This window comes from Ylistrum balloti, unplaced genomic scaffold (assembly GCF_031769215.1).
Source record: "Ylistrum balloti isolate Yb309-2 unplaced genomic scaffold, AGI_CSIRO_Ybal_v1 Utg370104, whole genome shotgun sequence".
Lineage (NCBI taxonomy): Eukaryota > Metazoa > Mollusca > Bivalvia > Pectinida > Pectinidae > Ylistrum > Ylistrum balloti.
In genome coordinates, this window is record NW_026782129.1 from 2,216,365 (window position 1) to 2,244,183 (window position 27,819).

The following is a 27,819-nucleotide window of genomic DNA, read 5'->3' on the forward strand; positions in this document are numbered from 1 at the left end:
GGCGCAGCCATAATTACATACTTACCATATAAATTTTGCCGCATATGGTAGTGATGGAATACAGCTGTATTTTAGTAAGTGCCTTACTTCACAGCAATTACTTTCTTAATTAAGTAACTATCTTTTATCATACTTAAGATATGAATAACTGTTGAAGTTTGAATTCTGTTCTGAATAAGATGACTTAGGAAAGGTCATACAAACTGCTAATTTATACCATAAATTTGGAATTACATTTCCTTGCGGAGCAATTTGCTAGGTGTTCGTCATTTGATCTGAACTAGCGTAACGTTAACGTCAGGTTAACACAATTTTCATACAAACTATCAACGACTGAACTACTAATCAGAAGATAGATAGAATCGAAGGCTAGTCACATTTGTCGCTCTGTTTTAAGGAACTGACCATGCATTATTAATACAGCTATATATCGTTCACCTTGTATCATTTCTAACACATCCTCTTCGGTGTAGGAAATAGTTAGATATACCATGATATATAGTTCAATAAGATGAGAACATTGTGTATCGTTTAAACATGTAAACATGCAAGGCAAACAAGGCAAATAAACTTGATTATCGCTAAATTTTCAAGCCGTGTCGCAATCAATAATATATAAGGGGAGATAATAACGTTATTATCTCCCCTTATATATTATTGATTGTGTTACGTCAAAATGTTGTTACCAAGACATTGAAGTAATCGCCTGAAGATAGCCAATACACGGCTTGAAAACGTTAGCGATAATCAAGTTTATTTGCCTTGTTGGCCTTTTATGTTTACATATACATATCCCCTACTAAATAAAATATCTTTTTACTTTTTTTTTGTACTAACATATTACGCACCGTGTGAACTCCCAGTAATGAAAACATTTGTCTACAATGAACAAACAAATGCTTTACAAATCATACATCTGAAATTTTAAACATTTTTTTATTGAAATCTGAAATCTTCTTTACGCGAATTAATATATTTTAATGTAAGGAGCATTTACACATTAACAACTAGAAATTCCCCGACCTCCTCCTCCTCCTCCTCCTCCTCCTGCCTACCGCCACCCCCTATAAAAATGTTAATGAGACAAACAACTTTCTAAACTCGATAGAAGGTTACACTCATGTCAAGTTTCGTTTACAAAATATTTTTCAGTAAATCTCTCTAATCAGAAATAGGGTGTGCCACCTGAGGTCGTTTATAGAATGTACGGTAAATATTAAAACTGTGTATATACATATGTACTAGAATTCAGTTGTACTGGTTCTCGGGGCTTTTCACAGCAGGAATAGTCTTAGTGACAGAGATATAGAAAATCTTGTCTATAGCTGGTGCGAAATAACTTCATTACAAGTTACTTAAGTATTTTAACATATGGCAGACACACTTCTTGCATAAACTAGATGAAAATAGATATAAATAGATAATTCCTATAGTATACCTAAATAGATACAAACAACCAGGTACAATTGAAATGATAGGCTATAATAATGAATGTAACATTGTATAAAGTTTTGAAATAAATTATACTTAATAGTATCTTCAGTAATAACAAACATATTTCACAAGCGTGTCTAATGTTTCACGACTGCGCAGTCAGACCTTAGTCTCCTTGTGCTTTTCAGGTGTTTCCGAGTAAATCTTTTTGGTTTGTTCATATTTTGCCAAACTTTAAAGGAATTTGAGTTTATGATTATGTTTCCATTTGGTATCTTCTTGATGATTTTTATTACTGAGGACATTGTTAAATATTCTTTTTATTACATTTTCATGGACAAACTAGTCAAATATTGGCTTGTATTGAACAGAAATAAAAGGACGAAGATGACTATGCTTTTCGCGGACACTACTCACTCATCATAAATTTGTAGTACGCGACAAAAAATAGTCCGTTCAAAAAATGGTAATCTATATACACACGTGCTAATAAATCGGACGATAAGAATTTACATGCAAATTAAATAACGAGTTTTTTCTTAGTTGCATCTTATTTCTTTATCTGAGGATTTATATAAGAAACATAATTATACTGTCTATATGAGAAAAATGAACAAAAATCGAAAAAAACGCATTTATGACTGATTGATGTAATTGTAAAGTTAATCTAAAATCTTAAATGTTTATTACAGAGCAGAGCTCCAAGATCGTATCCTGACAAATATGTGAAAATTAATTCCTTAAAGTACAAATACATATTCAGAGCATTTGTATCTGCATGTGTGGCAACAGATTGCGACTAACAACACTTTTAAGTGTATTGTAGCATACGAATGACAGTATTGAGCATCTGCTGTTTATATTTCACAGTCACCTTATCGCACGCCTGACCTTTCTGTACTTGGTGACTAAATGTATAAAGTTCATAATTGCAGCTTTTAAAAACTGATTTCCTATATTCACGGAGATTAAGCCCACGAAATGATCTGTCACTATTGTGCCGGTGTGAGAACGGACATAAGGTACTGTCTGTTTCAGAGACACAACACCAGCACTGTGGAAAATAGCGCCACCTTTCGCTTCTGTAGGCGTCGTAAAAATGTCCTTTTTTAGGTGAATCGTATTCATGGTTTTCTGCGTTATTAAACCACGTGATAATACTTTACTTTAATTAAGAGCAGTAGATAATGCAATTTATACCTTGTTTGACATTTATTAATTCAATATAAACTACACGTTTTATGCAGTTTTGCTGTTTGCCAGTAGTTTGACAGATAGACCTACAACACAGCGACTCTAGAAATGGATGGTGATGAAGGCTGTGAATATGTAAAAATTGCCTCACTTGGGTAAAATATTTCCTTGTGGTATATAATTTTAGATATTGTACACCAGGAAACTTTCGACTCAATTTAACAATCGCTAATTTCAGCTTTTAATGCGAATTAAACATAGCGAAAGCAAACATTCTGGATTTACATGGTGGGTTTCGTTGATAAAGCTCATTTGACAATTGGAAGGGTCTCATTGTTTCATGCTATACCAACGTTTTATTGATTTTGAACTTTTATTGAGATTTAATTAATTAATGTCGTTCTCTTTTAGTTTGTATAATGATACTAAAAATAGTTTATCTGTATATTATTTCATATTGTTTCAATATACAATGTACTGATCAGAATATATACTGATAAAAAGATTCAGAAAAAATCATTGAACCTATATCAATTTGCTCTTTACGTAGTATCAATATGTTGACAGTAAATATTTATATGTGTTTATTAATTTGCGAGTAGTCCTAATGATATACCATATAGCTGCTAACCTGTACGAGTCAAAATTTTCGCGATTTTTGTTTTGTTTTTTTGTTTTGTTTTTGCAAACAATCGGATAATATTTTAACGAATAATGATTTCGCAATCTGGAGGACATCTTAGACGCACGTGTCACGGATTATAATTTCGCGACCACGTTAATGTACCGCGAAACATATCCTCCCCGGTTTATTGTTTGACTGTAAAGGATTCTGTATTCTACCAGATAGTTACAACATGATACTAGTTTGTTGATTGTAATGTACATGTATTCTGTGTCCTTGGTAATATAACGTGCGATACCTCCTCCCTCCTCCCCTCAACCACCCCCTCTCCCCACCGGGAATTTTTTAATTATAGGACACCAGGAAGTTAATATAACGATAAGTGAAAATCCCATAATATCCTCTTGTGTGGTTTTCAATTGGGTTCATGGTCAATGACTTATCGGCAACTGTTAGACAACTGACCTCAGTTGTTTAAAGCTTGGTAAGAGATAAAAGTAAAAACATACAAAAAATATTTGAACAAAACTGGAAACAATCTTTCTCTTCTAACAGCTGTAGATTTGTTGAAACAGATCAGAATACTATTTTTGATTGAGAAGTCGTTGTTTTTTCAATGGAAATAATTTTATTTTACTTTATATTGTTTAACTCTAACCAGACTTTCAGCAACTTGAATCTGGTGTCATTGAGGTCAACATTTTCCTGACTTGATCTAATTATTCGTTCTAAGTGTATGATAATGACAACGTTAAGAACGCGGAACAAAGCTTTATTTTGTAAAGAAAAAGAAGAAAAACAAAGTTCATTTAAAGTAAATAATTAATATAGAAATCAAGTTTTCAATCAATGTGACGACAGCATCAGCACTAAGAAAGATAACTCGAATACACAGGAGAGACAGACGGTAGGCAAATAATATATTAAAAAATTTGAGATGCTCAATGAGCCCTTATCTTTCATTTATTTATTTGTTGTCGGTATTCTACAGTGTACGCGAACTCCCTCGCATCTAGTACCCGTTTGAGAACGAATCGAACATCGCCCCACAGTTTGTTCACGAAGACCAGTTTTCATTGTTTATCTATTCTGTTCCTTCCGGTACGTTTTCTAGGATCTCGGTGTGCTACTTTCCTTTATTTATAAATTGCTGTCCTCTTGTGATTAGAACCAGCATTATGATGCTGTTTAAGTTTTGTGGTGTTTAGATAAATTCTATCGAATATTTTGCCCTCTAAGGAGAAAATCCGTATTGTATGGATCTGCTACTTAGTTTAAAATACCATATGCAATTTATACAGCATTTTAACGTTCTAATTAAGCACTAGATTTTAAATGTTAAATATTTTTCATTCAACCAGGCAAAAATCGAAAATTTAGATGTGGGGTTAGCCAAGGTATTTTTCCTATGACCTATTTTGTCATGAGCGAATTCTTATTTGGAACAACCTTTGGCGAGGCCCCACCGGACAGATACTTTTAGATATCCTTCTTTGGTCCCCGTGTGGCCAAACAGTATTCTGATAAGGAAGTATGTGACCAATTCTCCGCTCCCTCTGATGGGATTGTGGCAAGCCTTAAGACTGTTGTCACGACACCACAGCCAGAACAAAATGCGAGAGTTTTTGACGACGCTGGTGTGTTTGGAGCTGATCTTGGTCGGGTTCGCATACATATTACCAGGTAAAGGCTTCAATAGTTTGTACCTTAAGTCGCTAGTGGTGTAATAAGTAATTGTCAAAACATAGTTAGAAAAAAGATACGTTAGAAGCAAATGATGATTTAAACTGTATCATACAACGGTTTTATTGTTGTGGGACTCGTCAGAACTGAAATTGTTGAGATGTAGGAGGCGACCGAACATATTTGAATATCATTAAGTATGTTTTTACCGCCAGTATGATAATGTTACAGTATTCAAAACGCTCTTCTACTTTCAGAACGATATATTTTGTTACTATCTGAACGTGACCCCTTTATCAACCATAATACAAAAATATACATATTCTAGTACGCATTCATATGTATTTTTTTTACATTTCTTTCAACCACTTTGGGTTGTCCTCTATCGCCTCCAAGGTTTAAATTAGGTACAACATATTTTGTCCATTACATCGACCTTATACTTTATCTATGTCTCATGTACTGTTCCTTTGTTCTATTGACAATATTTCACTATTCTATCCCAAATAACAAAATCATGATATACATAATTCTAGCGTATTGGGACGACGACATATTTGTCTGGAAAGGTGTAAATGTTGTTAGGTGTTTTAGTAATCTTTGATGACAATTAGGTAGAAGGAACAATAAATCTAGAAACAAAGTCACAGATAGCTTATTAACGAGACCAGCTTCATACCTGATACCTCTGTTGTTGTTTACCTTGTTGTCATAGTGAGATCACTTACCCGGAGTGATCAAGGTAAACACGTTGGATGTCCTCGGTGAACTCGAAGACGCTTACCTGAAACACCTGGTCTTTTTCTTCTAGTACTTTCTCAGGAAATTCTGTGTAAAACTTTCTTTAGTAAATATTTGAACTTTGTTTCGTCGAAATTGCATTTGCATTGAGATTTTGTCAACATATTGGTATTTTCTTGTTTTTGTTTTGTTTTTGTGAAAACTAAGCGTATATACAGTTGCTTTTTGAGATAAGAAAATTCAATAATGTCGGCATTTGATTTGTTGTTTTCAAAATGTCTTTGAGCTGTATACTAACTGTAATATATACATATATACAACGCTGAGTTGCCATCCGTTGTATGAATCATGACTATTTTTATTTTCTGTAAAAAGTTGTATTTATAGAAGTAAACACAAAGGACAGTGATTCTGTTTCACATCAAAATGCAAAATTCAAGGAGAATTGAACTTTTGTTTGGTGATAATGACTGGTTGATTTTAGAAAGTTTTTAAAAGCAAAATTTCAATGTTTCCGTACTATTTTTTTCCAGTACAGGCGTCAGGATATATATAAGATGAAATATCATTTTCACATATCGATCTTATTATTTTTTCTGAAAAACATTTTTTTTTGTTATTTCCAAGAACCCTATTTGAGATATTTTTTTCGTCTTTGATTAACAGGTAACGGGTATGGTACTTTGATATTAAGATAAGATAATGTGAAAAATTTTAAGTTTGAATTTTATCTAAGAGGTTTTAAGCTACATAGCAACCAAAAACGATAATGTACAAAAATGACTTAATTCCTTTGTTCGACCATCTTTTAGTATTGAATGTTTTGAAAGGGACGGAATGGTTAGATTTCGTTAAGTCTTCCCTTCCCTCACACAAGTTATTAAATGCTTAAAATCATTACCCTCCGTAATCTTCCCTCACAACATTAGATAAAGAATTACATTCCTTCACAAAGTTAGATAAAGAATTACATTCCTTCACAAAGTTAGATAAAGAGATAAAGAATTACATTCCTTCACAAAGTTAGATAAAGAATTACATTCCTTCACAAAGTTAGATAAAGAATTACATTCCTTCACAACATTAGATAAAGAATTACATTCCTCCACAAAGTTAGATAAAGAATAACATTCCTTCACAAAGTTAGATAAAGAATAACATTCCTTCACAAAGTTAGATAAAGAATAGCCTTCTCTCACAAAGTTCGATAAAGAATTACATTCCTTCACAACATTAGATAAAGAATTACCTTCCCTCCCAAAGTTAGATAAAGAATAACATTCCTTCACAAAGTTAGATAAAGAATTACATTCCTTCACAAAGTTAGATAAAGAATAGCCTTCTCTCACAAAGTTCGATAAAGAATTACCTTCCTTCCCAAAGTTAGATAAAGAATTACATTCCTTCAAAAAGCTAGATAAAGAATTACATTTCTTCACGAAGTTAGATAAAGAATTACATTCCTTCAAAAAGCTAGATAAAGAATTACATTTCTTCACAAAGTTAGATAAAGAATTACCTTCCTTCACAAATTTAGATAAAGAATTACATTCCTTCACAAAGTTAGATAAAGAATTACATTCCTTCACAAAGTTAGATAAAGAATTACATTCCTTCACAACATTAGATAAAGAATTACATTCCTTCACAATATTAGATAAAGAATTACATTCCTCCACAAAGTTAGATAAAGAATTACATTCCTTCAAAAAGCTAGATAAAGAATTACATTCCTTCACAATATTAGATAAAGAATTACCTTCCTTCCAAACGTGAGATAAATATTTTACTTGATTTTATAAGTGTGATATACAATTACATTTCTTCACAAAGTTAGATAAAGAATTACCTTCCTTCACAACATTAGATAAAGAATTACATTCCTTCACAAAGTTAGATAAAGAATTACATTCCTTCACAAAGTTAGATAAAGAATTACATTCCTTCACAATATTAGATAAAGAATTACATTCCTTCAAAAAGCTAGATAAAGAATTACATTCCTTCACAAAGTTAGATAAAGAATTACATTCCTTCACAAAGTTAGATAAAGAATTACATTCCTTCACAATATTAGATAAAGAATTACATTCCTCCACAAAGTTAGATAAAGAATAACATTCCTTCACAAAGTTAGATAAAGAATAGCCTTCTCTCACAAAGTTCGATAAAGAATTACCTTCCTTCCCAAAGTTAGATAAAGAATTACATTCCTTCAAAAAGCTAGATAAAGAATTACATTTCTTCACAAAGTTAGATAAAGAATTACATTCCTTCAAAAAGCTAGATAAAGAATTACCTTCATTCACAACATTAGATAAAGATTTACCTTCCTTCACAACATTAGATAAAGAATTACCTTCCTTCACAAAGTTAGATAAAGAATTACATTCCTTCACAAAGTTAGATAAAGAATTACATTCCTTCACAAAGTTAGATAAAGAATTACATTCCTTCACAACATTAGATAAAGAATTACATTCCTTCACAATATTAGATAAAGAATTACATTCCTCCACAAAGTTAGATAAAGAATAACATTCCTTCACAAAGCTAGATAAAGAATTACATTCCTTCACAATATTAGATAAAGAATTACCTTCCTTCACAAAGTTCGATACAGAATTTCCTTCATTCCCAAAGTTAGATAAAGAATTACCTTCCTTCAAAGTTAGATTAAGTATTACATTCTTCCAAAGTTAGATAAAGAATTACATTCCTTCACAAAGTTAGATAAAGAATTACATTCCTTCACAATATTAGATAAAGAATTACATTCCTCCACAAAGTTAGATAAAGAATTACATTCCTTCAAAAAGCTAGATAAAGAATTACATTCCTTCACAATATTAGATAAAGAATTACCTTCCTTCACAAAGTTAGATAAAGAATTACATTCCTTCACAAAGTTAGATAAAGAATTACATTCCTTCAAAAAGCTAGATAAAGAATTACCTTCCTTCACAACATTAGATAAAGAATTACCTTCCTTCACAACATTAAATAAAGAATTACATTCCTTCACAAAGTTAGATAAAGAATTACATTCCTTCACAACATTAGATAAAGAATTACCTTCCTTCACAACATTAAATAAAGAATTACATTCCTTCACAACATTAAATAAAGAATGACCCTCTTTCACAAAGTTAATTAAAGTATTACCCTCCCTCCCAATAAATAGCCCCAAAAGTTCACTTTGATAACGATAAATACAACTTCAGATAAAGTGTTTAAGATAACAAAAGTCGAAGATATTATGTTAGAATTCATCTTATTTTGAATGTCGTTGCCGGTCAAGCGTCCTAAGAATACATCATTAAAATTTCTATGGTCAACTCGTCAAATAGATAGACCCGTATTTAAAATTTAACTTAGATCAATACTAGTCGTGATTGGGTTCTTTTGAAAACAATTTTAATTTCAATATATTATCCCGACCAGGTATCCCTTGCTTATTCGAGATTTTTGCTTATTTGTCTTCGTGTGATGAGTTCATTGTATTTACGTATCTTTCCTTCCGCTTTATGTCATTTAGGGGCAAATTAATATCACATCATGTATCTCGTCTTTTCGTTACGTACATTTATCTGATCTTATTAGCAAGTATCGATTATTACACCAGTAGTTTAAATGAGAAAATAATGTCGTTTTCTTACAAATTGTCATGACGTCTCTCAAATACAGATTCCACATGATGAACACAGCTTTAATTATTCATATAATTTTATGAATTTTGTATCTTTCATCTAATTTGATAGGTCACAACTGAAAGAGAAAATAAGAACAAAAGACATTTGCATTGCAGCTTCGTTTGGGGCTCAAAATTATGATTATAATGATGATATTTTAGTCTCTGGCGTAATTGATTATATATAGATATGTAATTCTGACACTACATTTTACTTTGTGATGATCAATAAAGTGATTAAAAACTGCTTTAACAGTACAGCTTCAATATTGTAGTCCTCATCAGTAAACATATTTGTCATTTATGAAACTGTAGCTTTATAACATTTAATATTTTTTTATTTTTCAGATACACGTAAATGTACAAACAATGGACGTGAATATTTGGTTGGGGATGAAGTGCACATCTCCTCACGTGTCACGTGCGTCTGTCTCCTGACGCCATCTACCGGTGAAATACACTTAGGTAGTTGTGCATTTGGTAACAGGTCTCGCCGCCAGGGATTTCCGACTCCCGCTCCCCCCTCCACCACTGTAAAGCACAGCACCAAGTCCCCACCCCCTTTCACTACCAGGGCGCCACCAGATCCCAAAAGTACTAAAGGACCTTCACCACCATCAACACGAGGAACCACACTAGCGCCACCACCCATCGGATAGAAAATTGAAGTGAAACACCTGATATATGAAGATGTTCAAATGTATCGATAATAAAGATGATGAAATTCTGTTTTACTGTTACCACATCTCCTCGCCCTTGTTATTGACCACAAACATATTCTTGTTCCATGCTGTTAAATCTAAAATGTTTGACGAATTTGAGTTTTTGCTGATGGTTGTTGTACGTTGAAGACATATTAACCATAAGTTTCCTTGTTCACACTATCTAGAATCATAACTTCAAATAATCCCCACTTTCGGTGTGATTGTTTAGTCAGTAAAAACTCTGTAACGTGTATACATTGTCTTGACTGGAGAAAGAAAGTATAGTGAAGTAACATCTATGCATTGCTAGTCTTTGCTTGGAAGGCCCGACTAAAAGAACCGAAACAAATCTAAACATATCATGGATTTTATCACTTCGTATACAACCAAGTGTCTTTGACGGGTGTAGCAGGAGAGTACATAGGTATGCTAGGGGTAAAGGACGATAGAATCAGTTATTTAAACGGAAATTCCGCATAATTAGGATTTTTGAAGAAAATGTACAATAAAATCAACTTATGTTTTTACGGAAATCGTACACCTCAATTTACCATTTAGATAAACACATAATATTTTATTTGCAGAAATCATTACAGACCTAGCTACATCAATTAACAAACGTTCGCGCGGCCCTGATGGCGTCATCACATGTTTCCGTTGTTATAAGACAAACAGAATGAAATAACTGTGTAGATTTTAAAATTAACAGAAAATGAGCCTAATAAATAAATAATGGTAGAAATGTTAGTGAACAGCATGCAGACTTGTGTATTTACCCAATACTCTGCATAAAATCTAAACACCAGCGACCCTTCACTGCCGGATTTCCCGGTGCGCTATATTTAGACGGTTTGGCTGGGGTTATTCCCACCTATTTCGCCGGTCCAATCTGACCAAAGTTTTAAAAGTCATGAGAATGTATTCTTAAAAGGTACAGAACAGTAAGAAATTTTGTATCGTTGATGTAATATCTCTTTAATTCAATGAGTTTAGATTAGTGGGTGACATATCCTTTTCAAATTCTAAAGACGTACGGCAATTAGATTCTGCTCAATAGTATGGAAATATTGGACGTAAAAATTAAGGTAGCGTCTAGTCTATACCATAAACAGAAAACAAGTCCCTTAATCCAATATAGAAATTCAACACACAGATGCTTTTATCGATCCGACGGATAGACATGACGGACCAGTATTTAATTGATAAATTATCTTATATATATATTACATATTAATTCATAAAAATGTGTTTTCCCTCACGCACCACCTCAGCGGACATGTACTTGTATTTTGTAATGATTTACACACATCATAACTCGACCAGGATTAAAAACCAGAGAGAAAAACTTCGAAAGCAAAAAACTCTGGAAAACCTTTGGACGGTTATCTACATATACTATCGGTATTAGTTATATATGTATACATTTCACTAAAACAAAGAAATCATTTGAATTCCGAATTTCCAATTCTCTATCATTCGAATTCATTTCTGAGTGTTACAACATAGAGTAATGATAAAAATTTTAAAAAGTTTGTTCTGATATTTCAGGTAAAAATGATCTCATTTTTACGCCATACTATTTGCTTTCATAGTATACAGTTCACGCGCAATTAACTTTTCCAACAAACATACATTTCCTGTTTCACAAGGCAACATGACGTTGAAAACACAGCATTATTCATATTTCAATTAACTTCATTTGTAAATCAATAAGCATACATAACCGTTCATGTTTCCATGAATGGTAATACATTGAGGTCTCCATGCGACAGAAAACTGAAGACGCTAAAAATAGGGAAATCAAACTTCACATCTGATCAATCTGTGACAGACTTGGTGAAACGTGTAATATTTATCAGTCGTGTTACCAGACCACCTGTTCTAAATGCCTCGAACCATCTGATTTGTAAACATCTCTCGACGAATGTTTTATCATGATGTGTGGTCGCGTGACAACAGTTTTATAATAAACAGTTAGATGTTGCTATCGATAAAGTTTCAACTCAGTCGAAATGTGGTGACAAATATGATGTTAGGCGTCAACAAAATGGTAAATAGAACAATACCATGCACTGCCTTGATAAGATTTGGGCCGTAGTTTTCTAAAACAAAAATAAGAACATTTTAAGTGCTTAATAAACATTTTAGAACCTCCTGTTTTTTTAATATAGCATAGTATCATTTAAGTATATAAACTCTATTTGTGTTTACTTGATAAATATTTTAGATATATTAAGTGAAGTGACGTCATGATGACGTAAGACAAATTGTTGTTCTTTATTCGCAAAAAAATATTCGTATTTTGAAAAAAAAAAAAAAAAAATGAAAAGAACAAACACATGTTATAAAAAAAGGTTAAGATCCACATAGACAACCTTTTACGCATAGTTATTATGCCAAAATCTTTTTACGATTTTCAAAATAGACAATTTCCCAGAAAAAATAGGCTGTAATAAACTTACAGAGAAATCATTTATGACAAGCCCTCAACTTCGAAGAGCTTACGTTTAGTTAAAGCCGTATGAGTTGGTAAACAGGCGTCATACACTTTTCCGGACACTGAAATCACACAGCAAAATATGACTCAATGATTTATACTACGGTGTGAACAAAAATGTCATTTTATATAAACGTATCATGTCCGATGTCCTTTATACTTTCTAACTACATCGTTCTTCCTAATGATGCATTGTTCTATGTATGACGTTGTGATTCATAATTTGTCAGTAGTTCTTTAGCGTTCCATGTCGTAGAAGGAAATATTGTGTATGTCTGGTATGTCATGTCATTATATGTAACATGCCAGTGTAACATGTCCAGTGTCTGTAACATGTCAAGTCTGTAACATGTCCAGTGTCTATAACATGTCCAGTGTAACATGTCCAGTGTAACATGTCCAGTGTCTGTGACATGTCCAGCGTAACATGTCCAGTGTCTGTAACATGTCCAGTGTAACATGTCCAGTGTCTGTAACATGTCAAGTGTCTGTAACATGTCCAGCGTCTGTAACATGTCCAATGGAACATGTCCAGTGTAACATGTCCAGTGTCTGTAACATATCCAGTGTAACATGTCCAGTGTAACATGTCCAGTGTCTGTAACATGTCCAGTGTAACATGTCCAGTGTCTGTAACATGTCCAGTGTAACATGTCCAGTGTCTGTAACATGTCAAGTCTGTAACATGTCCAGTGTTATATGTCCAGTGTAACATGTCCAGTGCATATAACATGTTCAATGTCTGTAACATGTCCAGTGTAACATGTCCAGTGTAACATGTCCAGTGTCTGTAACATGTCCAGTGTAACATGTCCAGTGTCTGTAACATGTCCAGCGTAACATGTCCAGTGTCTGTAACATGTCCAGCGTAACATGTCCAGTGTAACATGTCCAGTGTAACATGTCCAGTGTATATAACATGTTCAGTGTCTGTAACATGTCCAGTGTAACATATCCAGTGTATATAACATGTTCAGTGTCTGTAACATGTCCAGTGTAACATGTCCAGTGTGTAACATGTCCAGTGTAACATGTCCAGTGTCTGTAACACGTCCAGTGTCTGTAACATGTCCAGTGTCTGTAACATGTCCAATGGAACATGTCCAGTGTAACATGTCCAGTGTCTGTAACATGTCTAGTGTAACATGTCCAGTGTTATATGTCCAATGTAACATGTCCAGTGTATATAACATGTTCAGTGTCTGTAACATGTCCAGTGTAACATGTCCAGTGTATATAACATGTTCAGTGTCTGTAACATGTCCAGTGTAACATATCCAGTGTAACATGTCCAGTGGCTGTAACATGTCGAGTGTAACATGTCCAGTGTAACATGTCCAGTGTCTGTAACATGTCCAGCGTAACATGTCCAGTGTAACATGTCTAGTGTAACATGTCCAGTGTCTGTAACATGTCCAGTGTAACATGTCCAGTGTAACATGTCCAGTGTCTGTGACATGTCCAGTGTAACATGTCCAGTGTCTGTAACATGTCCAGTGTAACATGTCCAGTGTCTGTAACATGTCCAGTGTAACATGTCCAGTGTCTGTAACACATCCAGTGTCTGTAACATGTCCAGTGTAACAGGTCCAGTGTCTGTAACATGTCCAGCGTAACTTGTCCAGCGTAACATGTCCAGTGTAACATGTCCAGAGTGTAACATATCCAGTCTGTAACATGTCTAGTGTAACAGGTCCAGTGTCTGTAACATGTCCAATGGAACATGTCCAGTGTAACATGTCCAGTGTCTGTAACATGTCCAGTGTAACATGTCCAGTGTAACATGTCCAGTGTCTGTAACATGTCCAGTGTAACATGTCCAGTGTAACATGTCCAGTGTCTGTAACATGTCCAGTGTAACATGTCCAGTGTCTGTAACATGTCCAGTGTAACATGTCCAGTGTAACATGTCCAGTGTCTGTAACATGTCCAGTGTCTGTAACATGTCCAGCGTAACATGTCCAGTGTAACATGTCCAGTGTAACATGTCCAGTGTAACATGTCCAGTGTAACATGTCCAGTGTAACATGTCCAGTGTCTGTAACATGTCCAGTGTCTGTAACATGTCCAATGTAACATGTCAAGTGTAACATGTCCAGTGTCTGTGACATGTCCAGCGTAACATGTCCAGTGTCTGTAACATGTCCAGTGTAACATGTCCAGTGTCTGTAACATGTCAAGTGTAACATGTCCAGTGACTGTAACCATGTAACCAGTGTAACATGTCCAGTCTGTAACATGTCAGTGTAACAGGTCCAGTGTCTGTAACATGTCCAGTGTCTGTAACATGTCCAGTGTCTGTAACACGTCCAGTGTCTGTAACATGTCCAGTGTCTGTAACATGTCCAATGTAACATGTCCAGTGTAACAGGTCCAGTGTCTGTAACATGTCCAGCGTGACATGTCTAGTGTAACAGGTCCAGTGTCTGTGACATGTCCAGTGTAACATGTCCAGTGTCTGTAACATGTCCAGTGTCTGTAACATGTCCAGTGTAACATGTCCAGTGTAACAGGTAACATGTCCAGTAACAGGTCCAGTGTAACATGTCCAGTGTCTGTAACATGTCCAATGTAACATGTCCAGTGTAACATGTCCAGTGTCTGTAACATGTCCAGTGTCTGTAACATGTCCAGTGTAACATGTCCAGTGTAACATGTCCAGTGTCTGTAACACGTCCAGTGTCTGTAACATGTCCAGTGTCTGTAACATGTCCAGTGTAACATGTCCAGTGTCTGTAACATGTCCAGTGTCTGTAACATGTCCAGTGTCTGTAACATGTCCAATGTAATGTCCAGTGTAACATGTCCAGTGTCTGTAACATGTCCAGTGTAACATGTCCAGTGTAACATGTCCAGTGTAACATGTCCAGTGTAACATGTCCAGTGTCTGTAACATGTCCAGTGTAACATGTCCAGTGTAACATGTCCAGTGTAACATGTCCAGTGTAACATGTCTAGTGTAACATGTCTAGTGTAACATGTCCAATGTCTGTAACATGTCCAGTGTCTGTAACATGTCTAGTGTAACATGTCCAGTGTCTGTAACATGTCCAGTGTAACATGTCCAGTGACTGTAACATGTCAAGTGTAACATGTCCAGTGTCTGTAACATGTCCAGTGTAACATGTCCAGTGTCTGTAACATGTCCAGTGTAACATGTCCAGTGTAACATGTCCAGTGTCTGTAACATGTCCAGTGTAACATGTCCAGTGTCTGTCAGTGTAACATGTCCATGTCAGTGTAACATGTCCAGTGTAACATCTCCTGTGTAACAAGTCCTGTGTCTGTAACATGTCCAGTGTAACATGTCCAGTGTAACATGTCCAGTGTCTGTAACATGTCCATGTCCAGTGTAACATGTCCAGTCTGTAACATGTCCAGTGTTATATGTCCAATTAACATGTATGTAACATGTTCAGTGTCTGTAACATGTCCAGTGTAACATATCCAGTGTCTGTAACATGTCAAGTCTGTAACATGTCTAGTGCAACAGGTCCAGTGTCTGTAACATGTCCAGCATAACATGTCTAGTGTAACAGGTCCAGTGTCTGTAACATGTCCAGTGTCTGTAACATGTCCAGTGTAACATGTCCAGTGTAACATGTCCAGTGTCTGTAACATGTCCAATGGAACATGTCCAGTGTAACATGTCCAGTGTCTGTAACATATCCAGTGTAACATGTCCAGTGTTATATGTCCAGTGTAACATGTCCAGTGTATGTAACATGTTCAGTGTCTGTAACATGTCCAGTGTAACATATCCAGTGTAACATGTCCAGTGTATGTAACATGTTCAGTGTCTGTAACACATGTAACATGTCTGTAACAGTGTCTGTAACATGTCCAGTGTCTGTGTCCACTGTAACATGTCCAGTGTAACATGTCCAGTGTAACATGTCCAGTGTCTGTAACACGTCCAGTGTCTGTAACATGTCCAGTGTCTGTAACATGTCCAATGTAACATGTCCAGTGTAACAGGTCCAGTGTCTGTAACATGTCCAGTGTAACATGTCTGTAACATGTCCAGTGTTATATGTCCAGTGTAACATGTCCAGTGTAACATATCCAGTGTCTGTAACATGTCTAGTGTAACATGTCCAGTGTCTGTAACATGTCCAGTGTAACATGTCCAGTGTAACATATCCAGTGTCTGTAACATGTCTAGTGTAACATGTCCAGTGTCTGTAACAAGTCCAGTGTAACATGTCCAGTGTAACTGTAACATGTCCAGTCTGTGTATATCCAGTGTAACATGTCCAGTGTAACATGTCCAGTGTCTGTAACATGTCCAGTGTAACATGTCCAGTGTAACATGTCCAGTGTCTGTAACATGTCCAGTGTCTGTAACATGTCCAGTGTCTGTAACATGTCCAGTGTAACATGTCCAGTGTCTGTAACATGTCCAGTGTAACATGTCTAGTGTAACATGTCCTAGTGTAACATGTCCAGTGTCTGTAACATGTCCAGTGTAACATATCCAGTGTAACATGTCCAGTGTCTGTAACACGTCCAGTGTCTGTAACATGTCAAGTCTGTAACATGTCCAGTGTAACAGGTCCAGTGTCTGTAACATGTCCAGCGTAACATGTCTAGTGTAACAGGTCCAGTGTCTGTGACATGTCCAGTGTAACATGTCCAGTGTCTGTAACATGTCCAGTGTAACATGTCCAGTGTAACATGTCCAGTGTCTGTAACATGTCCAGTGTCTGTAACATGTCCAGTGTCAAGTCTGTAACAGGTCCAGTGTCTGTAACATGTCCAGCGTAACATATCCAGTGTAACATGTCCAGTGTCTGTAACATGTCCAGAGTGTAACATGTCCAGTGTCTGTAACATGTCCAATGTAATGTCCAGTGTAACATGTCCAGTGTCTGTAACATGTCCAGCGTAACATGTCTAGTGTAACAGGTCCAGTGTCTGTGACATGTCCAGTGTAACATGTCCAGTGTCTGTAACATGTCCAGTCTGTAACATGTCTAGTGTAACAGGTCCAGTGTCTGTAACATGTCCAGCGTCTGTAACATGTAACCAGTCTGTAACATGTCCAGTGTGTAACACAGTGTAACATGTCCATGTCCAGTCTGTAACATGTATATAACATGTTCAGTGTCTGTAACATGTCCAGTGTAACATATCCAGTGTATATAACATGTTCAGTGGCTGTAACATGTCCAGTGTAACATGTCCAGTGTCTGTAACATGTCCAGTGTAACATGTCCAGTGTCTGTAACATGTCCAGTGTAACATGTCCAGTGTAACATGTCCAGTGTCTGTAACATGTCCAGTCTGTAACATGTCCAGTGTAACATGTCCAGTGTAACATGTCCAGTGTAACAGGTCCAGTGTCTGTAACATGTCCAGAGTGTAACATGTCCAGTGTCTGTAACATGTCCAGAGTGTAACATGTCCAGTGTCTGTAACATGTCAAGTCTGTAACATGTCCAGTGTTATATGTCCAGTGTAACATGTCCAGTGTATATAACATGTTCAGTGTCTGTAACATGTCCAGTGTAACATGTCCAGTGTCTGTAACATGTCCAGTGTAACATGTCCAGTGTAACATGTCAAGTGTCTGTAACATGTCCAGCGTCTGTAACATGTCCAATGGAACATGTCCAGTGTAACATGTCCAGTGTCTGTAACATGTCCAGTGTAACATGTCCAGTGTAACATGTCCAGTGTCTGTAACACGTCCAGTGTCTGTAACATGTCAAATCTGTAACATGTCTAGTGTAACATGTCCAGTGTCTGCGACATGTCCAGTGTAACATGTCCAGTGTCTGTAACATGTCCAATGTCTGTAACATGTCCAGTGTAACATGTCCAGTGTCTGTAACACGTCCAGTGTCTGTAACATGTCAAGTCTGTAACATATCTAGTGTAACAGGTCCAGTGTCTGTAACATGTCCAGCGTAACATATCCAGTGTAACATGTCCAGTGTAACATGTTCAGTGTCTGTAACATGTCCAGTGTAACATGTCCAGTGTCTGTAACAGGTCCAGCATAACATGTCCAGTGTCTGTAACATTTCAAGTCTGTAACATGTCCAGTGTAACATGTCCAGTGTCTGTAACATGTCCAGTGTAACATGTCCAGTGTCTGTAACATGTCAAGTCTGTAACATGTCCAGTGTAACATGTCCAGTGTCTGTAACATGTCCAGTGTAACATGTCCAGTGTCTGTAACATGTCCAGTGTAACATGTCCAGTGTCTGTCCAGTCTGTAACATGTCCAGTGTCTGTAACATGACAACTGTAAAAAGAACAGGGTCAATAAAATGACAGTTGTAACAGGACCAGTGTAACATGTCCAGTGTCTGTGACATGTCCAGTGTAACATGTCCAGTGTCTGTAACATGTCCAGTGTAACATGTCCAGTGTATGTAACATGTTCAGTGTCTGTAACATGTCCAGTGTAACATATCCAGTGTCTGTAACACGTCCAGTGTCTGTAACATGTCAAGTCTGTAACATGTCTAGTGTAACAGGTCCAGTGTCTTATCCAGTGTCTGTGTCTGTAACATGTCTAGTGTAACATGTCCAGTGTCTGTAACAAGTCCAGTGTAACATGTCCAGTGTCTGTAACATGTCTAGTGTAACATGTCCAGTGTCTGTAACATGTCCAGTGTAACATGTCCAGTGTATGTAACATGTTCAGTGTCTGTAACATGTCCAGTGTAACATGTCCAGTGTCTGTAACATGTCCAGTGTCTGTAACATGTCCAGTGTAACATGTCCAGTGTAACATGTCCAGTGTCTGTAACACGTCCAGTGTCTGTAACATGTCAAATCTGTAACATGTCCAGTGTAACATGTCCAGTGTCTGTAACATGTCCAGTGTAACATGTCCAGTGTAACATGTCCAGTGTCTGTAACATGTCCAGTGTAACATGTCCAGTGTCTGTAACATGTCCAGTGTCTGTAACATGTCAAGTCTGTAACATGTCCAGTGTTATATGTCCAGTGTAACATGTCCAGTGTAACATGTTCAGTGTCTGTAACATGTCCAGTGTAACATGTCCAGTGTCTGTAACACGTCCAGTGTCTGTAACATGTCAAGCACTAGTGTAACAGGTCCAGTGTCTGTAACATGTCCAGTGTCTGTAACATGTCCAGTGTAACATTTCCAGTGTAACATGTCCAGTGTCTGTAACATGTCCAGTGTCTGTAACATGTCCAGTGTCTGTAACATGTCCAATGTAATGTCCAGTGTAACATGTCCAGTGTCTGTAACATGTCCAGTGTAACATGTCCAGTGTCTGTAACATGTCCAGTGTAACATGTCCAGTGTCTGTAACATGTCCAGTGTAACATGTCCAGTGTCTGTAACACGTCCAGTGTCTGTAACATGTCAAGTCTGTAACATGTCTAGTGTAACAGGTCCAGTGTCTGTAACATGTCCAGTGTAACATGTCCAGTGTCTGTAACATGTCCAGTGTTATATGTCCAGTGTAACATGTCCAGTGTATATAACATGTTCAGTGTCAGTAACATGTCCAGTGTAACATGTCCAGTGTCTGTAACACGTCCAGTGTCTGTAACATGTCAAATCTGTAACATGTCCAGTGTAACATGTCCAGTGTAACATGTCCAGTGTAACATGTCTAGTGTCTGTAACATGTCAAGTGTAACATGTTCAGTGTCTGTAATATGACCAGTGTAACATGACCAGTGTAACATGTCCAGTGTATGTCAACATTTCATGTTTCTGTTAATATGCCCTGTGTCTGTAACATGTCCGGAGTCTCTTACCTGCCGTTCGTTTATTAATTTGTCATGCGTCTGTAAGATGCACATTGTCTGTTAACATGCCCATTGTCTGTTAACATGCCAAGTGTCTGTTAACATGCCTGGTGTCTGTAATATAGGTAGTGTCTGTTTACATGCCTAGTGTCTGTAACATGCCTAGTGTCTGTTAATATGTCCATTGTCTATTAACATGCCTATTGTCTGTTAACATGCCTAGTGTCTGTTAACATGCCTAGTGTCTGTTAACATGCCCAGTGTCTGGTAACATGCCTATTGTCTGTTAACATGCCTAGTGTCTGTAATATAGGTAGTGTCTGTTTACATGCCTAGTGTCTGTAACATGCCTAGTGTCTGTTAATATGTCCATTGTCTATTAACATGCCTATTGTCTGTTAACATGCCTAGTGTCTGTTAACATGCCTAGTGTCTGTTAACATGCCCAGTGTCTGGTAACATGCCTATTGTCTGTTAACATGCCTAGTGTCTGTAATATAGGTAGTGTCTGTTGACATGCCTAGTGTCTGTTTACATGCCTAGTGTTTATTAATATGCCCATTGTCTATTAACATGCCTATTGTCTGTTAACATGCCTAGTGTCTGTTAACATGCCTAGTGTCTGTTAACATGCCCAGTGTCTGGTAACATGCCTATTGTCTGTTAACATGCCCAGTGTCTGTTAACATGCCCATTGTTTTTTAACATGCCCATTGTCTGTTAACATGCCCATTGTTTGTTAACATGCCCAGTGTCTGTTAACATGCCCATTGTTTGTTAACATGCCAAGTGTCTGTTAACATGCCCATTGTTTGTTAACATGCCCATTGTCTGTTAACATGCCCATTATTTGTTAACATGCCCAGTGTCTGTTAACATGCCCATTGTTTGTTAACATGCCAAGTGTCTGTTAACATGCCCATTGTTTGTTAACATGCCCATTGTCTGTTAACATGCCCATTATTTGTTAACATGTCCAGTGTCTGTTAACATAACTAGTGTCTGTTTACATGCCTAGTGTCTGTTAACATGTCCAGTGTCTATTAACATAACTAGTGTCTGTTAACATGCCTAGTGTCTGTTAACATACCCAGTGTCCGGAACATGCCCAGTGTCTGTTAACATGCCCATTGTTTGTTAACATGCCCATTGTCTGTTAACATGCCCATTGTTTGTTAACATGCCTAATGTCTGTTAACATGCCTAGTGTCTGTAACATGACCATTGCCTGTTAACATGCCAAGTGTCTGTTAACATGCCCATTGTTTGTTAACATGCCTAGTGTCTGTTAACATAACTAGTGTCTGTTTACATGCCCAGTGTCTGTTAACATGCCCATTGTTTGCTAACATGCCTAGTGTCTGTTAACATGTCCAGTGTCCGTAACATGCTCAGTGTCTGTTAACATGCCCATTGTTTGTTAACATGCCTAGTGTCTGTTAACATGCTTAGTGTCAGTAACATGCCCATTGCCTATTAACATGCCCAGTGCCGGTTAACATAACTAGTGTCTGTTTACATGCCTAGTGTCTGTTAACATGCACAGTGTCTGTTAACATGCCCATTGTTTGTTAACATGCCCATTGTCTGTTAACATGCCCATTATTTGTTAACATGCCCAGTGTCTGTTAACATGCCTAGTGTCTGTTAACATGCCTAGTGTCTGTTAACATGTCCAGTGTCTGTTAACATAACTAGTGTCTGTTAACATGCCTAGTGTCTGTTAACATACCCAGTGTCCGGAACATGCCCAGTGTCTGTTAACATGCCCATTGTTTGTTAACATGCCCATTGTCTGTTAACATGCCCATTGTTTGTTAACATGCCTAATGTCTGTTAACATGCCCAGTGTCTGTAATATGCCCATTGCCTGTTAACATGCCAAGTGTCTGTTAACATGCCCATTGTTTGTTAACATGCCTAGTGTCTGTTAACATAACTAGTGTCTGTTTACATGCCCAGTGTCTGTTAACATGCCCATTGTTTGCTAACATGCCTAGTGTCTGTTAACATGTCCAGTGTCCGTAACATGCTCAGTGTCTGTTAACATGCCCATTGTTTGTTAACATGCCTAGTGTATGTTAACATGCTTAGTGTCAGTAACATTCCCATTGCCTATTAACATGCCCAGTGTCGGTTAACATAACTAGTGTCTGTTTACATGCCTAGTGTCTGTTAACATGCCCAGTGTCTGTTAACATGCCCAGTGTCTGTAACATGCCCATTGCCTGTTAACATGCGTAGTGTCTGTTAACATGCGTAGTGTCTGTTAACATGCCTAGTGTCTGTTAACATGCCTAGTGTCTATTAACATGCCTAGTGTCTGTAAACATGCACTGTGTATATGTTGATATACTTAGTAAATGTTGACAAGTTCCGTGTCTGTTGAAAAAGTCGGTAAATGTTGACACAATCAGTGTCTATTGACGTGTCCGTTGACTTATCATGCATTTGACAAATTTTCTGTTTATTTGATATACATGATAATGGCTGTTATGATTTCAAACTTACAATTCTATCAAGCTTGAGTTTCCCACTGTCCGTGTTTTCTTCTCTTATTAAAAAACTGTTCTAAGAGGAAACGCTTAAGTATAGATCAACGGAAAATGAAAAAGTTAATAAATCAGGATGTATGCTTGATACGTAATCGATGTGGGTTACACAAATGGACTTTATAAATGAAATTTACACTTTTAAACTTTAATAACAGTTAAACGTTAAAAATATTACGAAACGACCCGCCAAATCAACACTCATCGAACACATCTATATTCACAAGGAGAAGTTTATAACTCCTGTAAACAAGAAAACAAAATTATTTGGAGAAAAAGAAAATCAATTTCATGTAATTTGCTCGATAAACAAAATCATACGAAGATATGATATTAAGAAATTACAAGCTATAGTATGGGAAACAAAGCGATCATTGGAAATATTACGATAGTGCATAAAACCATAATTTGTTATGGAGATGCAACCCTGTGTATTGTATATAGATCTACTCAAAAGACAAAAATACTAACCTGTAATATCTGTTTTCTCTCATCATGACCTCGAGATTCTGTTTCATTTGACATACTCAATTGCCTCATACCGTACATATAGATATGACATTTCTCTCACACCAGTAAACAACCACGTGACAGACAAGAATACATGTCATAAATAATCAAAATTCTCAAGACTGCAAGAGTTGTCGTTCCTCGCTGTAATAATAGGACATACTGCAATGAACTCTAAAAAATGACACGACAGACAGCATCAGACGATATACACAATCACAGTATTAGACGAGACACGTTTTGTAGGTAAATTGTACAAGACAAGACACGTGACAGTCACATGGGCACCACGAGAACGTGTACTTAACAAATACATGACACAAATATCATCTTAAAGTATATGGGTATACTGCAGGTGCTTCTGCAGTTGTATACATAACATCTCCACCATAATCAGTATATATCTAGCTGCCTCCGTAGATTTAATGATGGTCTGCATGGTAATGGTTCCGATCAAACTCATTTAGAGCAATGATCAGAATCAGGATAAGAATTTAGCTGGAATCAAACTGAAAATGAAACATCTCAAAATGGAATATTAATTGAGAGTCTTGTCAACAAATTTATCATTACGTGTTGTATCTATATTTTCCAAATTCAATTAGATATTTCCTCTGACCTTCTATCCGTATTTTGCTTTTACCGTGTATTTGTTTTCTCCAAATTATATCATACATGGAACTGGTTACTGAAAAGTCTGTTATTCTTAGGGGGTCGATTTTTCGCTATTTTCGAGGAAAGCATAAAATTACTAAAAATAGATATAATGAAAAACAAAATCGGTGGAAAATGATAATCGAGTACACGATTTCCGCGGGAAAACGTCCTTTTTTGTTTTTAAGGTTTCAGTAAAACCGTAGAAAATTGAAATTAATCTTTAAAATCAAATTGCACAATAGGTTGAAAACTTTGTTCACACATAATCATATAGTTTGTGCCAATCATAAAATATGTATTTATTATTTTGTTTATTGATGCATCTGCATAATTGATCATTTTATGAATAAAATTAATCAATGAACGACATGAAATACAGTTTATTTACACTGTGTTATCAGATGTTTTCCAGTAGTAATATAGTATATTTCATGTCAATTACAATCCAATACCCATCGTGCATTGTTCATATAGTATTCATTCCGTAAAAAAAAATACACAGTTTTTACTTGTAAACTAAAAAAATATATGCCGTTGATTAGAGAAACTGCTTCAAAAATACTTTAATAAATTGACATTAATAGAATAAACCTTCAAAAAGTTTAATAAAATTGATACACTTTCTCAATTAAACAATCCCTGAAATCATTTTTCAAAATTAAAGATGAGAAATAAAAGTAATACGGAAGCATCTTACAAGTTTTCAAATATTTATCTAAAGAAGTGACAATTCAGATTCATCCAAGCAGGTTTACTTTAACAGGATAAGATTTTACTTTTATGCAGAACGATATAATACTACATTCTTCTATCTGTACTAACCTTCTTGCTCACAAATGAATGGCTTTTTAACTGAACACAATCCGTCATTCCATTGGCTGTTCAAAAAATGAACACAATCTTCGACACCATTAAGATTAAAAGGTTCATTCGGTCCCCAGTCAAAAAATATTACTGTAGAATTGTCTGCAACCCATCGCCATTCCCGTGGAGTATGATCAGTGGCATATGCTCCAATCCATGCGTTGTCTTAAAACAGCAACAAACAAACAAACACGTGTTCATCAACGTGAAATCTCTGTTGCCCACTTATCATTACGTCATGTGTTTCGTTGTGATTGAAAAGATTATATACCAAGGAGTGTACAAAAGACACATAAGTAAATAACGATTTTTACAACAAATTTACGTATGAGCCAAACAATAAATTTCAATACATCATACGGCTGTTTCGTCATTCTCGGAATTGTTATTGGGGCTTAGGGCCCGAAATTTTGAAGACTTTGAGGCTGTTGAGAAAAATAAAAGGGATTGAATAAAATGTCAAAATCTCGGTGGGAAAGGATGCACTAGCCCCATAATTCAATCTTTTTTGTTAAGGAAATTTTTACAGCACATAATTGTAGGGTAGGGGCTAGACAATCTCTCTTTTTTTTTATCTTGGGACATTTTTGTCATGGTAAATGGATTAAATAAATAATAGATTACATATTACAACAGATTTTCTCGAGCTTTCCATTCGTAGTAAACATCGATACCATTTAAAAAGAGAACAAAATGAAAGAAAATATGTTTGAGCTCTACTATTCATTGACTATTTAAGGTTGTGAACCTGATAACTGGTGTCATTTGGTCAGTTATGTCGAAGATGTAGCACACTAAGGTAAACAAGGCAAGTGACTTTTGCAAAATGGACAAGATCAGTGATTCAATATTTGCATAAGAAAGGTCTAGCACCTAAGGATATTCATACTGAATGGTAGCAACACTAGGGAATGATGCTCTTCATATGCTACAGTGTAAAGGTGTGTGGCGGAATTTAAGTATGGCAGGCAGAGCCTTGGGGATGACGCCCGTCCTGGAAGCCCAGGTACGGTTGCAACCCCAGAAATGGTCAATAAAGTCCATAATATTGTTATGGCTGACAGGCGAGTTACAGAGAGATATATAGCCAATACCGTTGGGGTTTTACAGGTAAGAGTACATTCTATCCTTACGGAAGATCTTGCTAGGAGAAATATCAAACCCCGTAAATATGAGGCTCACCCCTTATCAATCAGTCTTCGTTGCTAGAAAGATGACATCGAAAGTGTCTTGTTATAAAATTGCGAATGAAATATTGATATTTCATACCTTGTAAGCATTGCATACCCTTCACCAAGTAGTTTTCCTCCTCAGTATCTATTGTTACAAGATTACTGTCCTTTCTTTGACAGTCATCCTAAAACACAAAAAAATGCAATCTGAAAAGTAAATAAGCCAAACAAACTAGAATATTTGTTGTATTGAAAGATTAAAGTATCTGCATGAAGATCGATGTGCAATATGAAATTCTTTCTCAAAACACGATCACCGCTTGCTTGCACCAACTAAAAACACGTTTATGGTAATTATTAACGAGTCCTTTTGATGATAAAGTCAGGGGGACAAATGATAAAATGAAAATAAAAGACGGTGCATAATCACTGTAAAATAATACATGTGAAAAAAAGACACCAAGAAAATACCAATATGTCATCGTAATCATAATCCAATTCTAAATCGGAGTTCATAAAACTAAGGCAAAATATGAACAAAGGAAAGATTTAGCGGATACTCATGAAAAAAGTACAAGCAGAATATGAACAGGTGTTCCAGAAGAGTAAACGTCTTCCTTTTCAATGGGTGGTCGGGTGGCGCAGTGTTAACGCACTCGCCTTTCACCTAGCCGACCGGGGTTCGATTCCCGGAACGGACGTGAAAAGGTAAGGGGTCACCTGTCCGACCGCGTGGGTTTTCCCCGGGTACTCCGGTTTCCTCCCACAATAAGGCCCCTCGCGCGCTTACATCCGGGCCAACAAGAGTGATTAGTATAAGTTTAAATAACTTGTTTCGCAATTGTTGTAAAACAAATAAAGTTTATATTTATATATATTCCTTTTCATCGACGACACCTGCCATGTAAACCTTGGTCAATCAAAGTAAGAGTCATGTTTTGAAAGGTAAACGAAGTTTACAACAACTAAACTAACAGTTAAAGGATTTTCAAAATTTCAAAATTTCAAAAAAAAAAAAAAAAATCAACAAAGATAAATTAAAATGCTTGGTGAACTAACAGAACACGTGAATGATATTTACAGCAAACAATGACACCAATTTCAATTGAAGGTGATTAAATGATTCCTGTATTGCGAGGAAATGTCCTAATAATAGTATATATTTTAATCTTATTATACCAACCCATTTCACAATTATCAAGATAAAACGTGCAAAATGAACCTTATATTGACGTAGAAACATATACAAGGTAATCTCTTAACCTATTTAGGTTGTCAAATGTCAAGATATGCAAACCGATACAGTAATGAAGAGTTAACTTGTTTGTGAATACAATTGTATATTATTCATAGGTTCGTAAATGCTGATACTTATTTTCGAATCTTTTTTACGAAGTTACCTGCGCTTCCTGCCAGGATCGAAGGTCGACACCTAACCAATAGCAGTGGTGGTCATAGTTTATCCAGTCTTTGGGACATGACACATTCTGTGAAATTTCACCTGTAGAAATATCAAGGATTTGCCATCACATATTGTGCGGGTTCTTATCTAGAAGTGTTTATTAACAAAAATACAGAAAAAAATATCAATGTTTCATCGTGTAGCGACATTGTAAGTCATGAAGGATACATAAGCTTGAAACTATGAAGATTTTAAAAGTTATATCTATATACATGTACAAATCGTTACGGATGTTTTCTGACATTGACTTGCTCTGACCATGAATTTTTGGAAGGTTACCTTTTACAGAT

At 36.1% G+C, this 27,819-nt stretch overlaps 2 protein-coding genes and 1 long non-coding RNA gene across 3 annotated transcripts; 1 reads left to right on the forward strand and 2 right to left on the reverse strand.

The window, feature by feature from the left end:
- The first annotated feature begins 4,866 nt into the window (after positions 1–4,866).
- LOC132550072 (uncharacterized) lies at positions 4,867–10,027 on the forward strand. Its single transcript, XM_060214082.1, has 2 exons — positions 4,867–4,936; positions 9,717–10,027. Exons 1-2 carry the CDS (start codon positions 4,867–4,869, stop codon positions 10,025–10,027), a joined length of 381 nt encoding a protein of 126 aa, XP_060070065.1.
- A 1,805-nt stretch (positions 10,028–11,832) lies between these two features.
- On the reverse strand, positions 11,833–22,934 carry LOC132550109 (uncharacterized). The gene is made up of 3 exons (XR_009554210.1): positions 22,824–22,934; positions 12,535–12,631; positions 11,833–12,174 (listed from the first exon to the last, which is right to left on the reverse strand). It is a non-coding gene; the product is annotated as an uncharacterized LOC132550109 (long non-coding RNA).
- A 1,742-nt stretch (positions 22,935–24,676) lies between these two features.
- Positions 24,677–27,568, reverse strand: LOC132550150 (asialoglycoprotein receptor 1-like; the record flags this gene model as incomplete). The annotated part of the gene is made up of 3 exons (XM_060214165.1): positions 24,677–25,060; positions 26,165–26,252; positions 27,468–27,568. Coding segments are annotated over 3 exons (401 nt in total), but the record flags the coding sequence as incomplete, so codon positions are not given.
- Between the last annotated feature and the right edge of the window lie 251 nt (positions 27,569–27,819).